The sequence below is a fragment of the Oncorhynchus keta genome, chromosome 34, assembly GCF_023373465.1.
Source record: "Oncorhynchus keta strain PuntledgeMale-10-30-2019 chromosome 34, Oket_V2, whole genome shotgun sequence".
Taxonomy (NCBI): Eukaryota; Metazoa; Chordata; class Actinopteri; order Salmoniformes; family Salmonidae; genus Oncorhynchus; species Oncorhynchus keta.
The window spans coordinates 28,305,363-28,322,164 of NC_068454.1; the positions used below are offsets into that span (position 1 = coordinate 28,305,363).

Below are 16,802 nucleotides of genomic sequence, written 5' to 3' on the forward strand. Positions count from 1 at the left end.
GGGAACCCAAGAGAGACAGATTAGATAGGGTCTACTGACATGGAAACCCAAATGAGACAGATTAGAGACAGTCTACTGACATGGGAACCCAAACGAGACAGATTAGAGACAGTCTACTGACATGGAAACCCAAACGAGACAGATTAGAGACAGTCTACTGACATGGAAACCCAAATGAGACAGATTAGAGACAGTCTAATGACATGGGAAACCAAGAGAGACAGATTAGATAGGGTCTACTGACATGGAAACCCAAATGAGACAGATTATCGACAGTCTACTGACATGGAAACCCAAACGAGACAGATTAGAGACAGTCTACTGACATGGAAACCCAAACGAGACAGATTAGATATGGTCTACTGACATGGAAACCCAAACGAGACAGATTATCGACAGTCTACTGACATGGAAACCCAAACGAGACAGATTAGAGACAGTCTACTGACATGGAAACCCAAACGAGACAGATTAGATATGGTCTACTGACATGGAAACCCAAGAGAGACAGATTAGAGACAGTCCAATGACAACAGAACCCAAACGAGACAGATTAGAGACAGTCTACTGACGTGGGAACCAAAAGGAGACAGATTTTAGACAGTCTACTGACATGAGAACCAAAACAAGACAGATTAGAGACAGTCTACTGACATGGGAACCCAAGAGAGACAGATTAGACAATGTTTAATGACATGAGAACCCAAGAGACACAGATTAGACTAAATCTAAAATATGAGAACCCAAGAAAGAAGGATTAGACACAGTCTCCTGACATGAGAACCCAAGAGAGACAGATTAGACACAGTCTACTGACATGGGAACCCAAGAGAGACAGATTAGAGACAGTCTACTGACATGGTAACCCAAGAGAGATAGCTTAGAGACAGTCTACTGACATGGGAACCCAAGAGATATAGCTTAGAGACAGTCTACTGACATGGAAACCCAAATGAGACAGATTAGATAGGGTCTACTGACATGGAAACCCAAATGAGACAGATTAGAGACAGTCTACTGACATGGGAACCCAAGAGAGACAGATTAGAGACAGTCTACTGACATGGGAACCCAAGAGAGACAGATTAGAGACAGTCTACTGACATGGGAACCCAAGAGAGACAGATTAGATAGGGTCTACTGACATGGAAACCCAAATGAGACAGATTAGAGACAGTCTACTGACATGGGAACCCAAACGAGACAGATTAGAGACAGTCTACTGACATGGAAACCCAAACGAGACAGATTAGAGACAGTCTACTGACATGGAAACCCAAATGAGACAGATTAGAGACAGTCTAATGACATGGGAAACCAAGAGAGACAGATTAGAGACAGTCTACTGACATGGGAACCCAAGAGAGACAGATTAGAGACAGTCTACTGACATGAGAACCCAAGAGAGATAGTTTAGAGATAGTCTACTGACATGGAAACCCAAACGAGACAGATTAGATAGGGTCTACTGACATGGGAACCCAAGAGAGACAGATTAGAGACAGTCTACTGACATGGGAACCCAAGAGAGACAGATTAGACAATGTCTGATGACATGAGAACCCAAGAGAGACAGACTAGAGACAGTCTACTGACATGGGAACCCAAACGAGACAGAATAGAGAAAGTGTACTGACATGGTAACAAAATCGAGACAGATTAGAGACAGTCTACTGACGTGGAAACCCAAACGAGACCGATTATCGACAGTCTACTGACATGGAAACCCAAACGAGACAGATTATCGACAGTCTACTGACATGGAAACCCAAACGAGACAGATTAGAGACAGTCTACTGACATGGAAACCCAAACGAGACAGATTAGATATGGTCTACTGACATGGGAACCCAAGAGAGACAGATTAGAGACAGTCTACTGACATGGGAACCCAAGAGAGACAGATTAGACACTGTCTAATGACATGGGAACCCAGGAGAGACAGATTAGAGACAGTCTACTGACATGGGAACCCAAGAGAGAAAGATTAGAGACAGTCTACTGACATGGGAACCCAAACGAGACAGATTAGAGACAGTCTACTGATGTGGGAACCAAAAGGAGACAGATTTTAGACAGTCTACTGACATGAGAACCAAAACAAGACAGATTAGAGACAGTCTAATGACATGGGAACCCAAGAGAGACAGATTAGAGACAGTCCAATGACAACAGAACCCAAACGAGACAGATTAGAGACAGTCTACTGACGTGGGAACCAAAAGGAGACAGATTTTAGACAGTCTACTGACATGAGAACCAAAACAAGACAGATTAGAGACAGTCTACTGACATGGGAACCCCAGAGAGACAGATTAGACAATGTTTAATGACATGAGAACCCAAGAGACACAGATTAGACTAAATCTAAAATATGAGAACCCAAGAAAGAAGGATTAGACACAGTCTCCTGACATGAGAACCCAAGAGAGACAGATTAGACACAGTCTACTGACATGGGAACCCAAGAGAGACAGATTAGAGACAGTCTACTGACATGGTAACCCAAGAGAGATAGTTTAGAGACAGTCTACTGACATGGGAACCCAAGAGATATAGTTTAGAGACAGTCTACTGACATGGAAACCCAAACGAGACAGATTAGATAGGGTCTACTGACATGGAAACCCAAATGAGACAGATTAGAGACAGTCTACTGACATGGGAACCCAAGAGAGACAGATTAGAGACAGTCTACTGACATGGGAACCCAAGAGAGACAGATTAGAGACAGTCTACTGACATGGGAACCCAAGAGAGACAGATTAGAGACAGTCTACTGACATGGGAACCCAAGAGATATAGCTTAGAGACAGTCTACTGACATGGAAACCCAAATGAGACAGATTAGATAGGGTCTACTGACATGGAAACCCAAATGAGACAGATTAGAGACAGTCTACTGACATGGGAACCCAAGAGAGACAGATTAGAGACAGTCTACTGACATGGGAACCCAAGAGAGACAGATTAGAGACAGTCTACTGACATGGGAACCCAAGAGAGACAGATTAGATAGGGTCTACTGACATGGAAACCCAAATGAGACAGATTAGAGACAGTCTACTGACATGGGAACCCAAACGAGACAGATTAGAGACAGTCTACTGACATGGAAACCCAAACGAGACAGATTAGAGACAGTCTACTGACATGGAAACCCAAATGAGACAGATTAGAGACAGTCTAATGACATGGGAAACCAAGAGAGACAGATTAGATAGGGTCTACTGACATGGAAACCCAAATGAGACAGATTATCGACAGTCTACTGACATGGAAACCCAAACGAGACAGATTAGAGACAGTCTACTGACATGGAAACCCAAACGAGACAGATTAGATATGGTCTACTGACATGGAAACCCAAACGAGACAGATTATCGACAGTCTACTGACATGGAAACCCAAACGAGACAGATTAGAGACAGTCTACTGACATGGAAACCCAAACGAGACAGATTAGATATGGTCTACTGACATGGAAACCCAAGAGAGACAGATTAGAGACAGTCCAATGACAACAGAACCCAAACGAGACAGATTAGAGACAGTCTACTGACGTGGGAACCAAAAGGAGACAGATTTTAGACAGTCTACTGACATGAGAACCAAAACAAGACAGATTAGAGACAGTCTACTGACATGGGAACCCAAGAGAGACAGATTAGACAATGTTTAATGACATGAGAACCCAAGAGACACAGATTAGACTAAATCTAAAATATGAGAACCCAAGAAAGAAGGATTAGACACAGTCTCCTGACATGAGAACCCAAGAGAGACAGATTAGACACAGTCTACTGACATGGGAACCCAAGAGAGACAGATTAGAGACAGTCTACTGACATGGTAACCCAAGAGAGATAGCTTAGAGACAGTCTACTGACATGGGAACCCAAGAGATATAGCTTAGAGACAGTCTACTGACATGGAAACCCAAATGAGACAGATTAGATAGGGTCTACTGACATGGAAACCCAAATGAGACAGATTAGAGACAGTCTACTGACATGGGAACCCAAGAGAGACAGATTAGAGACAGTCTACTGACATGGGAACCCAAGAGAGACAGATTAGAGACAGTCTACTGACATGGGAACCCAAGAGAGACAGATTAGATAGGGTCTACTGACATGGAAACCCAAATGAGACAGATTAGAGACAGTCTACTGACATGGGAACCCAAACGAGACAGATTAGAGACAGTCTACTGACATGGAAACCCAAACGAGACAGATTAGAGACAGTCTACTGACATGGAAACCCAAATGAGACAGATTAGAGACAGTCTAATGACATGGGAAACCAAGAGAGACAGATTAGAGACAGTCTACTGACATGGGAACCCAAGAGAGACAGATTAGAGACAGTCTACTGACATGAGAACCCAAGAGAGATAGTTTAGAGATAGTCTACTGACATGGAAACCCAAACGAGACAGATTAGATAGGGTCTACTGACATGGGAACCCAAGAGAGACAGATTAGAGACAGTCTACTGACATGGGAACCCAAGAGAGACAGATTAGAGACAGTCTACTGACATGGGAAACCAAGAGAGACAGATTAGAGACAGTCTACTGACATGGGAACCCAAGAGAGACAGATTAGAGACAGTCTACTGACATGGGAACCCAAGAGAGACAGATTAGAGACAGTCTACTGACATGGAAACCCAAACGAGACAGATTAGATAGGGTCTACTGACATGGGAACCCAAATGAGACAGATTAGAGACAGTCTACTACCATGGGAACCCAAATGAGACAGATTAGAGACAGTCTACTGACATGGGAACCCAAGAGAGACAGATTAGAGACAGTCTACAGACATGGGAACCCAAGATATACATATTAGACACAGTCTAAAATAATGACCATACATCAGCATCTGAAAATTGCTTGTTTTACAAAGTACTGAACTAATATATCACCCTTTGCACATAAAAAAAAGATAGAATAGGGGAAAGAACATCCACCCACACACGTGCGTGCAGGCGCACACACACACACAAACCCCCTCCATCGCCCACACAGTGTACATCCTACAGGAATTAGCAACTCTGCTGTTCAGCACTGACACCTATGAGAGGAAACTTGTTTTAAAACGCATCTAAAAGGAGTTGCTCAAATAGATTTTTCTTTCCAATTTGCCTGAGGAAAAAAAACATTGTTTTAATTTGAAATGCTGATGAAGCCACAAACGAGACACAAACGTAGGCCAAAGAGAACTGGAGCTTTGAACTAGTTTGAGCAACTTCCTTTCATAACTAACTTTATAAATGAGTTATTGACTAAGGTGGCCCAGCACGATTCCAACACCATCATTACATTTTCTGACGACACAACAGTGGTAGGCCTGATCACCGGCAACGATGAGATAGCCTATAGGGAGGAGGCCAGAGACCTGGCAGTGTGGTGCCAGGACAACAACATCTCCCTCAACGTGAGCAAGACAAAGGAGATGATCGTGAACTACAGAAGAAGGGGGGCCGAACACGCCCCCATTCACATCGACGGGGCTGTAGTGGAGCGGGTCGATAGTTTCAAGTTCCTTGGTGTCCACATCACCAACAAACTATCATGGTCCAAACACACCAAGGCAGTCGTGAAGAGGGAACGACAACAACGTTTCCCCCTCAGGAGAATGAAAGGATTTGGCATGGGTCCTCAGATCCTCAAAAAGGTCTACAGCTGCACCATTGAGAGCATCCTGACCGGTTGCATCACTGCCTGGTATGGCGACTGCTGGGCATCTGACCGTAAGGCGCTGCAGAGGGTAGTGCGTACAGCCCAGTAATTCACTGGGGCCAAGCTTCCTGCCATCCAGGACCTACAGTACCATTCAAAAGTTTGGACACTCCTACTCATTCCAGGGTTTTTCGTTATTTTTACTATTTCTACATTGTAGAATAATAGTGAAGACATCAAAACTATGAAATAACACATATGGAATCATGTGGTAACCAAACAATTGTTAAACAAATCAAAATATATTTTATATTTGAGATTCTTCAAAGTAGCCACCCTTAGCCTTGATGACAGCTTTGCACACTCTTGACATTCTCTCAACCAGCTTCGTGAGGTAGTCACCTGGAATACATTTGTGGAATTTCTTTCTTTCTTAATGTGTTTGAGCCTATCAGGAAGGGTGGTGTACCTCTCCTCTCTCAACCCTTCATCCCCCACTCCACTCCACCTCTTCTCTCTCATCTCTTCATCTCCCATCTCCACTTCTCCTCTCTCATCCCTTCATTCCTTCATCTCCCATCTCCCATCTCCACTACACCTCTCCTCTCTCATCCCTTAATCTCCACTGCATCTCTCATCCCTTCATCTTCCATCTCCACTCCACCTCTCTCATCCCTTCATCTCCACCATTTCTCCTCTCTTATCCCTTCATCTCCCATCTCCACTCCACCTCTCCATTCTCATCCCTTCATCTCCCATCTCCACTCCACCTCTCCTCTCTCATCCCTTCATCTCCCATCTCCACCTCTCCTCTCTCATCCCTTCATCTCCCACCTCCACCTCTCCTCATCTCCCATCTCCACTCCACCTCTCCTCTCTCATCCCTTCATCTCCCATCTCCACCTCTCCTCTCTCCTCCCTTCATCTCCCATCTCCACCACCTCATCTCCCATCTATACTCCACCTCTCCTCTCTCATCCCTTCATCTCCCATCTCCATCTCTCCTCTCTCATCCCTTCCTCTCCCATCTCCACTACACCTCTCCTCACTCATCTCTTCATCTCCCATCTCCACTCCACCTCTCCTCTTTCATCCCTTCATCTCCCATCTCCACCTCTCCTCTCTCATCCCGTCATCTCCCATCTCCACCTCACTCCTCCCTTCATCTCCCATCTCCACTCCACCTCTCCGCTCTCCTCATCTCCCATCTCCACTCCACTCCACCTCTCCTCTCTCATCCCTTCATCTCCCATCTCAACCTCTCCTCTCTCATCCCTTCATCTCCCATCTCCACTACACCTCTCCTCACTCATCCCTTCATCTCCCATCTTCACTCCACCTCTCCTCTCTCCTCATCTCCCATCTCTACTCCACCTCTCCTCTCTCATCCCTTCATCTCCAATCTCCACCTCTCCTCTCTCATCCCTTCATCTTCCAGCTCCACTACACCTCTCCTCTCTCATCCCATCATCTCCCATCTCCACCTCTCTCCTCCCTTCATCTCCCATCTCCACTCCACCTCTCCTCCCTTCCTTTCCCATCTCCCATCTCCACTCCACCTCTCCTCTCTCATCCCTTCCTCTCCCATCTCCACTCCACCTCTCCTCTATCATCCCTTCCTCTCCCATCTCCACCACCTCTCCTCTCCTCTCTCATCCCTTCATCTCCCATCTCCACCTCTCCTCTCTCCTCCCTTCAGCTCCCATCTCCACTCCACCTCTCCTCTCTCCTCCCTTCATCTCCCATCTCCACCTCTCCTCTCTCCTCCCTTCATCTCCCATCTCCACTCCACCTCTCCTCTCTCCTCCCTTCATCTCCCATCTCCACTCCACCTCTCCTCTCCCCTCCCTTCATCTCCCATCTCCACCTCTCCTCTCTCCTCCCTTCATCTCCCATCTCCACTCCACCTCTCCTCTCTCCTCCCTTCATCTCTCATCTCCACTCCACCTCTCCTCTCTCCTCCCTTCATCTCCCATCTCCACTCCACCTCTCCTCTCTCCTCCCTTCATCTCCCATCTCCACTCCACCTCTCCTCTCTCATCCCTTCATCTCCCATCTCCACTCCACTTCTCCTCTCTCCTCCCTTCATCTCCCATCTCCACTCCACCTCTCCTCTCTCATCCCTTCATCTCTCATCTCCACTCCACCTCTCCTCTCTCCTCCCTTCATCTCCCATCTCCACTCCACCTCTCCTCTCTCCTCCCTTCATCTCCCATCTCCACTACACCTCTCCTCTCTCATCCCTTAATCTCCACTCCATCTCTCATCCCTTCATCTTCCATCTCCACTCCACCTCTCTCATCCCTTCATCTCCACCATTTCTCCTCTCTTATCCCTTCATCTCCCATCTCCACTCCACCTCTCCACTCTCATCCCTTCATCTTCCATCTCCACTACACCTCTCCTCTCTAATCCCGTCATCTCCCATCTCCACTACACCTCTCCTCTCTCATCCCTTCATCTTCCATCTCCACTACACCTCTCCTCTCTAATCCCGTCATCTCCCATCTCCACTACACCTCTCCTCTCTCATCCCTTCATCTTCCATCTCCACCTCTCTCCTCCCTTCATCTCCCATCTCCACTCCACCTCTCCTCCATTCCTTTCCCATCTCCAATCTCCACTCCACCTCTCCTCTCTCATCCCTTCCTCTCCCATCTCCACTCCACCTCTCCTCTCTCCTCCCTTCATCTCCCATCTCCACTCCACCTCTCCTCTCTCCTCCCTTCATCGCCCATCTCTACTCCACCTCTCCTCTCTCCTCCCTTCATCTTCCATCTCCACCTCTCCTCTCTCCTCCCTTCATCTCCCATCTCCACTCCACCTCTCCTCTCTCCTCCCTTCATCTCCCATTTCCACTCCACCTCTCCTCTCTCCTCCCTTCATCTCCCATCTCCACTACACCTCTCCTCTCTCATCCCTTAATCTCCACTCCATCTCTCATCCCTTCATCTCCACCATTTCTCCTCTCTTATCCCTTCATCTCCCATCTCCACTCCACCTCTCCTCTCTCATCCCTTCATCTCCCATCTCCACCTCTCCTCTCTCATCCCTTCATCTCCCACCTCCACCTCTCCTCATCTCCCATCTCCACTCCACCTCTCCTCTCTCATCCCTTCATCTCCCAGCTCCATCTCTCCTCTCTCATCCCTTCATCTCCCATCTCCACTCCACCTCTCCTCTCTCATCCCTTCATCTCCCATCTCCACCTCTCCTCCCTTCATCTCCCATCTCCACCACCTCATCTCCCATCTATACTCCACCTCTCCTCTCTCATCCCTTCATCTCCCACCTCCACCTCTCCTCATCTCCCATCTATACTCCACCTCTCCTCTCTCATCCCTTCATCTCCCACCTCCACCTCTCCTCATCTCCATCTCCACTCCACCTCTCCTCTCTCATCCCTTCATCTCCCATCTCCATCTCTCCTCTCTCATCCCTTCATCTCCCATCTCCACTACACCTCTCCTCACTCATCCCTTCATCTCCACTCCACCTCTCCTCTTTCATCCCTTCATCTCCCATCTCCACCTCTCCTCTCTCATCCCTTCATCTCACATCTCCACTACACCTCTCCTCACTCATCCCTTCATCTCCCATCTTCACTCCACCTCTCCGCTCTCCTCATCTCCCATCTCCACTCCACTCCACCTCTCCTCTCTCACCCCTTCATCTCCCATCTCAACCTCTCCTCTCTCATCCCTTCATCTCCCATCTCCCCTACACCTCTCCTCACTCATCCCTTCATCTCCCATCTTCACGCCACCTCTCCTCTCTCCTCATCTCCCATCTCCACTCCACCTCTCCTCCATTCCTTTCCCATCTCCCATCTCCACTCCACCTCTCCTCTCTCATCCCTTCCTCTCCCATCTCCACTCCACCTCTCCTCTATCATCCCTTCCTCTCCCATCTCCACCACCTCTCCTCTCCTCTCCTCTCTCATCCCTTCATCTCCCATCTCCAACTCTCCTCTCTCCTCCCTTCATCTCTCATCTCCACTCCACCTCTCCTCTCTCCTCCCTTCATCTCCCATCTCCACCTCTCCTCTCTCCTCCCTTCATCTCCCATCTCCACTCCACCTATCCTCTCTCCTCCCTTCATCTCCCATCTCCACTCCATCTCTCCTCTCTCCTCCCTTCATCTCCCATCTCCACTCCACCTCTCCTCTCTCCTCCCTTCATCTCCCATCTCCACTCCACCTCTCCTCTCTCCTCCCTTCATCTCTCATCTCCACTCCACCTCTCCTCTCTCCTCCCTTCATCTCCCATCTCCACCTCTCCTCTCTCCTCCCTTCATCTCCCATCTCCACTCCACCTCTCCTCTCTCCTCCCTTCATCTCCCATTTCCACTCCACCTCTCCTCTCTCCTCCCTTCATCTCTCATTTCCACTCCACCTCTCCTCTCTCCTCCCTTCATCTCCCATCTCCCATCTCCACTACACCTCTCCTCTCTCATCCCTTAATCTCCACTCCATCTCTCATCCCTTCATCTCCACCTCTCCTCTCTCCTCCCTTCATCTCTCATCTCCACTCCACCTCTCCTCTCTCCTCCCTTCATCTCCCATCTCCACCTCTCCTCTCTCCTCCCTTCATCTCCCATCTCCACTCCACCTATCCTCTCTTATCCCTTCATCTCCCATCTCCACTCCACCTCTCCACTCTCATCCCTTCATCTCCCATCTCCACCTCTCCTCTCTCATCCTTTCATCTCCCATCTCCACTCCACCTCTCCTCTCTCATCCCTTCATCTCCCATCTCCACCTCTCCTCTCTCATCCCTTCATCTCCCACCTACACCTCTCCTCATCTCCCATCTCCACTCCACCTCTCCTCTCTCATCCCTTCATCTCCCATCTCCATCTCTCCTCTCTCATCCCTTCATCTCGCATCTCCACTCCACCTCTCCTCTCTCATCCCTTCATCTCCCATCTCCACCACCTCATCTCCCATCTATACTCCACCTCTCCTCTCTCATCCCTTCATCTCCCACCTCCACCTCTCCTCATCTCCCATCTCCACTCCACCTCTCCTCTCTCATCCCTTCATCTCCCACCTCCACCTCTCCTCATCTCCATCTCCACTACACCTCTCCTCACTCATCCCTTCATCTCCCATCTCCACTCCACCTCTCCTCTTTCATCCCTTCATCTCCCATCTCCACCTCTCCTTTCTCATCCCGTCATCTCCCATCTCCACCTCACTCCTCCCTTCATCTCCCATCTCCACTCCACCTCTCCGCTCTCCTCATCTCCCATCTCCACTCCACTCCACCTCTCCTCTCTCATCCCTTCATCTCCCATCTCAACCTCTCCTCTCTCATCCCTTCATCTCCCATCTCCACTACACCTCTCCTCACTCATCCCTTCATCTCCCATCTTCACTCCACCTCTCCTCTCTCCTCTCTCCTCATCTCCCATCTCTACTCCACCTCTCCTCTCTCATCCCTTCATCTCCAATCTCCACCTCTCCTCTCTCATCCCTTCATCTTCCAGCTCCACTACACCTCTCCTCTCTTATCCCGTCATCTCCCATCTCCACCTCTCTCCTCCATTCATCTCTCCTATCTACGCCCCAGGGAGTTTGTCTGTGTCTTCCTCATTTCCCTCCTCCAAACAGTCTCAGGGTTCAACTACTACAGTCTTGATTGCTGTGTTGATGGTCAGCTCACTTTAATATGAATGTGGATTGGCTCACAAATCACCATATAGTTTGATTCAGAAACATACTAACACACCCCTCGGCACGGCTAAATATAGTCTTGGTGTTCTACTTCATTTTGTGAGTTACTGTAGTACTTACAGACCAGGGCATGAATTCACTTCACAGTACAATAAATCTCACACAGGTTTTCATTGAAAGCACTCTATCCCTGTTACAGTAAATTCATTGATGGACGTGTGCACTTGCCTGCAATGTATTATTGAGATAAAATAAGTACGGAAAGGGTCATTCCCATTAAGGCTAAATATACTGTCATTTCAGATGTATCTAATGTGTGACAATGCAACCAGTCAACAAATTGTATTTATTGTGTTTGTCTTGTCATGATTATAGATAAATATGAAATTGTTCTGGTTGATTCCGTTGAATAAATTAATCTTACAGTCTTCGTAAGAGACCCCCTGACAGCACATGAACAAATACAGTGGGGAAGAAACACAATTTAGAAAAATAAAATAAATAATAGATACAGTTGAATTCAACCATCCATATCTAATGTGTCCCTCCAGGAGTAGTGTGCAATTTCACATCTTCTATCTGTGCCATAAAGATGATTTTTAAATGTTGAGTATATGATGCTAAATAGAGTTCAGTGAAGGCTTGTTGTCGGTGTTTTAACCTTTAGCATGTTTCGGATTCATAGCCTCCCCCATAAATGTGGCACCAGATCAAGCAAATTCACCCAAAGGACAGTCAGCTATATAAATCCATACATTTACATACAGAACACTTAAGGCATTTTACTGTGCGTCTAGTGCTGAGAGACATGTTTTCACAGTATTTTTCAAACAGACAAAGTCATAGGTATGTGAAAAAATCAATTGCGTGAAAATGTTTATTATTCAAATGTCAATCATAGGTATCACAGGTTGAAGAGGCTGGTAGTGTTTGAAAATTGGACGAAACCTGTGAATATGGCAGGTTTCATTAAAGTCTGTATCATGAAATGACGTTTTACTAGTTACAAGCAGAGGATGCTTGAGTTGTCTGACAGCTCACGTCCTCCAAAGGTTCTGTAAGATCATCATTTCAATGCTACAGTTATATAACAATTTCATAGCCCTTTAAATGTCTCTCATGTGTCGGAAATGTTGCAATCAGACTGGTCTGCGGATAAAGATTGCACCCAGTCAATAAAGTAGTCAGTTCAATCCCAGGGATGCTACTGTTATTCTAGTTGTTTGTTCAACTTTGAACAGATTCTTTCTGAATTGTGTCTTTGATTTGTATTAAAGTAAACGTGTTTGCCTGTCAGGTGACGCAATAGGCCAGCACACTCAAAACCAATATTTAATCTCACCAAAGATTAGGTTCAATAGGAATATGGTTAGCACTTTACACTACAGCGCAGGAGAAAGTGGTAATTGCATGGATATAGTATGGTATTACAAACAGTGAGGTTTTTCTCAGTAAAAGTCATTCAGTTTCAGTTGACAATTAGAGACTGCCATTTCACCCCCAGACACAAACTTGTTTGTTTGTTCTTGTTTAACATTGAGCTCAGCACAATTAGGGAGCATGTCCATGGATAAGTTCACAAGCCCTTGGCTCTGAGGCCAAACAGTGTTATTAATTCAATTTGAAGGAATAGACAGGGGATCATTAGTGTGTGGAACAGTCTCAGTTTGGCAATTACACTATGTACAAAGTTTAAACACCCTGGCTACTGAGAGGGCTCAGGGCTCGCCTCTCTCTCATCACTCTACCCTATTGACCCTGACTCACACATGCACCAGACAGCCAGCCAGCCAGGCACATCTCTCTGTTTGCATCTCAAATGGCTCCCTACTCCCTTTATAGTGCACCACTTTTGATCGGGGCCCATAGACATCTGGTCAAAAGTAGTACACTATATAGGGAATAGGGAGCCATTTGAGATGCAGGCAGAGAGATGTTGACTCATACATATGGAAGTGTGTTTAATTGGCACACTTTGGGCGTTGGGCCAGAGAAAAGGCCATTGGGGCCGCAGAGACTTTAAATATTGCTAAAAGGAAACCATTTGGTGTGGGTGAATGTGCAAATGAAAGATAGTTTTGTCATTCTCTAGAGCCAGTGAATTGCTTTCACTGTACCTTACAACATTACAGCATACATTCTACACAACAAATGGCCTGTAGCACAAACTATGATTGAAATGTGGTCAGTGGGTAAACTAACTGTTTTCAGCTTATGTAGACAACTGTTGGAGTTCATTCTGTTTCATGTGGGCTAAGTTTTCTCTTAGTCCAACGTAGATACGGTTGATGTAGCTTGCTTGATATGTTCCAATTCAATATCTGTTTTTAGAATGCCCCCCAAGGTTGACTAGACAAAGCATTGTGGCTTAAGCACGGTGATTGGTCATATAATATTTTTCAAGAGGAGTTCAAATGGTTTTACAAATGAGTTTTAATGAGTAACCTTACAGACATCTATCTCACTGTGTCCCCTGGGTTGACCTTTTTAATGTTCAGTTGAATAAATCTTGTATCTTTTCAAGGCTTTTTATTGTCAGGGAAACCAACTTGATATTAATAGTAATCTTGCCAACATGTTGTTACAATGGTAAGATGATTGGTTTTCAAATGCAATTCAAATATATATTTTTCTCTTTTCGCTCCATTTTCTCCCTCCCCCTCTCTCCCTCCAGCCTTCGCCTTGTGAGTGGTGTCGCTGTGAACCAAATAACGAGGTGCACTGCGTGGTCTCTGACTGTGCCGTCCCAGAGTGTGTCAACCCAGTCTACGAGCCAGAACAGTGCTGTCCCATCTGTAAAAACGGTAAGGGCTCTTCCAGTTGTGTCTTTCGGACACACACACACACACACACGCACACGCACACGCACACACACACACACACACACACACACACACACACACACACACACACACACACACACACACACACACACACAAACACACACTGGTTTCACTCACAAACTTTCTGTACATGAACCTTACGATTGCATTGCTGATTGTTGTGTATATGTAGCCTGGTAAACCAGACTGACGCTGTGCTCACCATTGTTTCACAAAACAGAATGATGAACGAGGCTAGTGTATCTGTATATTTCTTGCTGATCTTATAGTTTTTTTTGTGAGAGTAACATTTCCATTGTATTCATTACACATTCATTACGCAAATAAACGTGAAACCTGTAACTGTTTCAAACTCAACCCATATACACACACACACACGCACACACACACACACAATACAAAATTATTAAACTTTTATGACATCGAAACCAATGAAAAGATGATCTATTTCTCTATGTCTGTCTTTTGATGATCAGTCTTCAGTCTCTTTCAGTGTTTTATGTTTTATATAAATCGTTACCTTGGGGGGCTGCCTGACTGCTAATGAGGACAATACTAACTGCTTTAATTAAATACGACACACTAAGCAGAAAAAACACAGGCTCAGATTGGCCCATTGATTACGGGGCATCCAGAGAGAGCATAACTGTGTGTGTGTGTGTGTGTGTGTGTGTGTGTGTGTGTGTGTGTGTGTGTGTGTGTGTGTGTGTGTGTGTGTGTGTGTGTGTGTGTGTGTGTGTGTGTGTGTGTGTGTGTGTGTGTGTGTGTGTGTGTGTGTGTGTGTGTTGCTCATAATGGGCCCCTGGAGGGCCCTTTATCTCCATGTTGCCCTGATGCCCTTGTCAGTCGCAACCAATCCCCAAATTATAATTATAGAATTCCGATGGCTCATTGGCTAGTTATAGGAGTCAGGGCAGGAGATATGGCTGAGCCAGCCCAATCCAAGAGATTGAGAGAGGGAGAGAGAGCGAGAGAGAGAGAGAGAGAGAGGGAGTAACTGGCTGGTCTGGTCTGGTTGTGGCTCATTTGGTTTCATTAGCCTCAGGGGCTGGATTGATCAATAGACAACTGGGACAATCAAGGATCATGAACGTTATATGCTGGAATGGCATAATTATTTAATTATCATCTGATTATGTATATTTTGTTACCTGAGCCAAATACCCACTATGAGGATATAGTCTTGCTGGTCAGAATTCATGATGATAATTTTGCCCTAGTATAGGCTAACTCTATCAAAGGAAAAGCCAATCGAGGGACTGAACTGATGGTTGATCAAGGAAATCCACATTAGAGTATCCACTCAGGATATTGCTCATTGAAGAATATATAGATAGATGAATAAATACATTTCCCAATTTAGACTTCAGAGGAAATCAAAATATTATCTACCTTAAAATGACTGCGTATTTTCCTTTGTCGCGTAGTTTGACCTATATAGGCTAAGCTCTCTGACAGAGGGTAACGAAGGTGTACAAAGAAAATGCCTGTACACACACACACACACCCACAAGCGTGCGCGCTACACACACACACTGGGCCTGCAGCTGGAGGAAGCACTAATCCACACAGACAGGATACGGTGACGCCCTTGTGGCGGTGGCATTTAAGCGAGCCTGCCATCTCCACCCCCCTAAGAAACCACTGCCAGCTCGGGCAAGATTATTCTCTTCAGCCTGGAGTGTGTGTGTGTGTGTGTGTGTGTGTGTGTGTGTGTGTGTGTGTGTGTGTGTGTGTGTGTGTGTGTGTGTGTGTGTGTGTGTGTGTGTGTGTGTGTGTGTGTGTGTGTGTGTGTGTGTGTGTGTTTCGTGTAATGCTCATTCCTGGTGTACTGTGGGAGGATAGAGGAGAGATCCATTCTTGTAGCCTATTCCAGTTGGACGTCTTTAGGAGCTTGCAGGAGACAGAGAGACATGCCTTCTCACTTCGCCTGCTCTTGAGATGATGGCTCGCTTCAAGACTACAAAGCCTCCCTCAGATTGGATAGATAGTATGCATATCAAATGGCATCCTATTTCCTATATTTACCTTAACATTTTAGCCGTTTAGCACACGTCCTTATCCAGAGCAACTTACATTTAGGATACACAAGTCTCTGAAGTCCATGCGGACGTGACCACACGCACACACACTTTCTGATCCCACTGTGTTGCATGCTCACAGAGCTATGATAAAGTCTGGAAAACCAAACAAAACATTTCCATATGACCCCTTAGATATGGCGACCAGGCGTCCCTGATTTCCAGGGGCAGTACCCTATTTTAGTGGCTTGTACCTGGCTAGATCTGTCCCCGAAAATGTTCCCGATTAGCCGTCAGAAAGTAAAAAGCAACTCTGATGTTAAATTGTCACTGATATTTCAATAATCAAACGGTGTATACAATCACATTTGCTGTTAATGATCGTTTTACCAAGTGATACATTATAACTACCGCATGAACAACCATGCCCATGGCCAGAGAGTGAATCCAACAACATAGGCTAAACCGAATTTGTGTGAATAAAAAATGACTAGATTAAGAAAATTGTGGAGGGGTAATCTCTTTCATCATAATTTCTGTGTTATAATTAATACAATTCATTGAAAGGA

The 16,802-nt window shown here is 46.0% G+C and overlaps 1 protein-coding gene across 2 annotated transcripts in view; it reads left to right on the forward strand.

Annotated features, from left to right (window-relative positions):
* The window catches only part of LOC118366888 (von Willebrand factor C domain-containing protein 2-like), a 40,090-nt gene that overhangs the window by 13,825 nt on the left and 9,463 nt on the right, over window positions 1–16,802 (forward strand). For both annotated transcript variants that reach the window (XM_052493565.1, XM_052493566.1), the window contains one exon: window positions 14,044–14,173. In XM_052493565.1, the coding sequence (XP_052349525.1) occupies window positions 14,044–14,173 (130 nt within the window). The remainder of the gene's footprint in view (window positions 1–14,043; window positions 14,174–16,802) is intronic.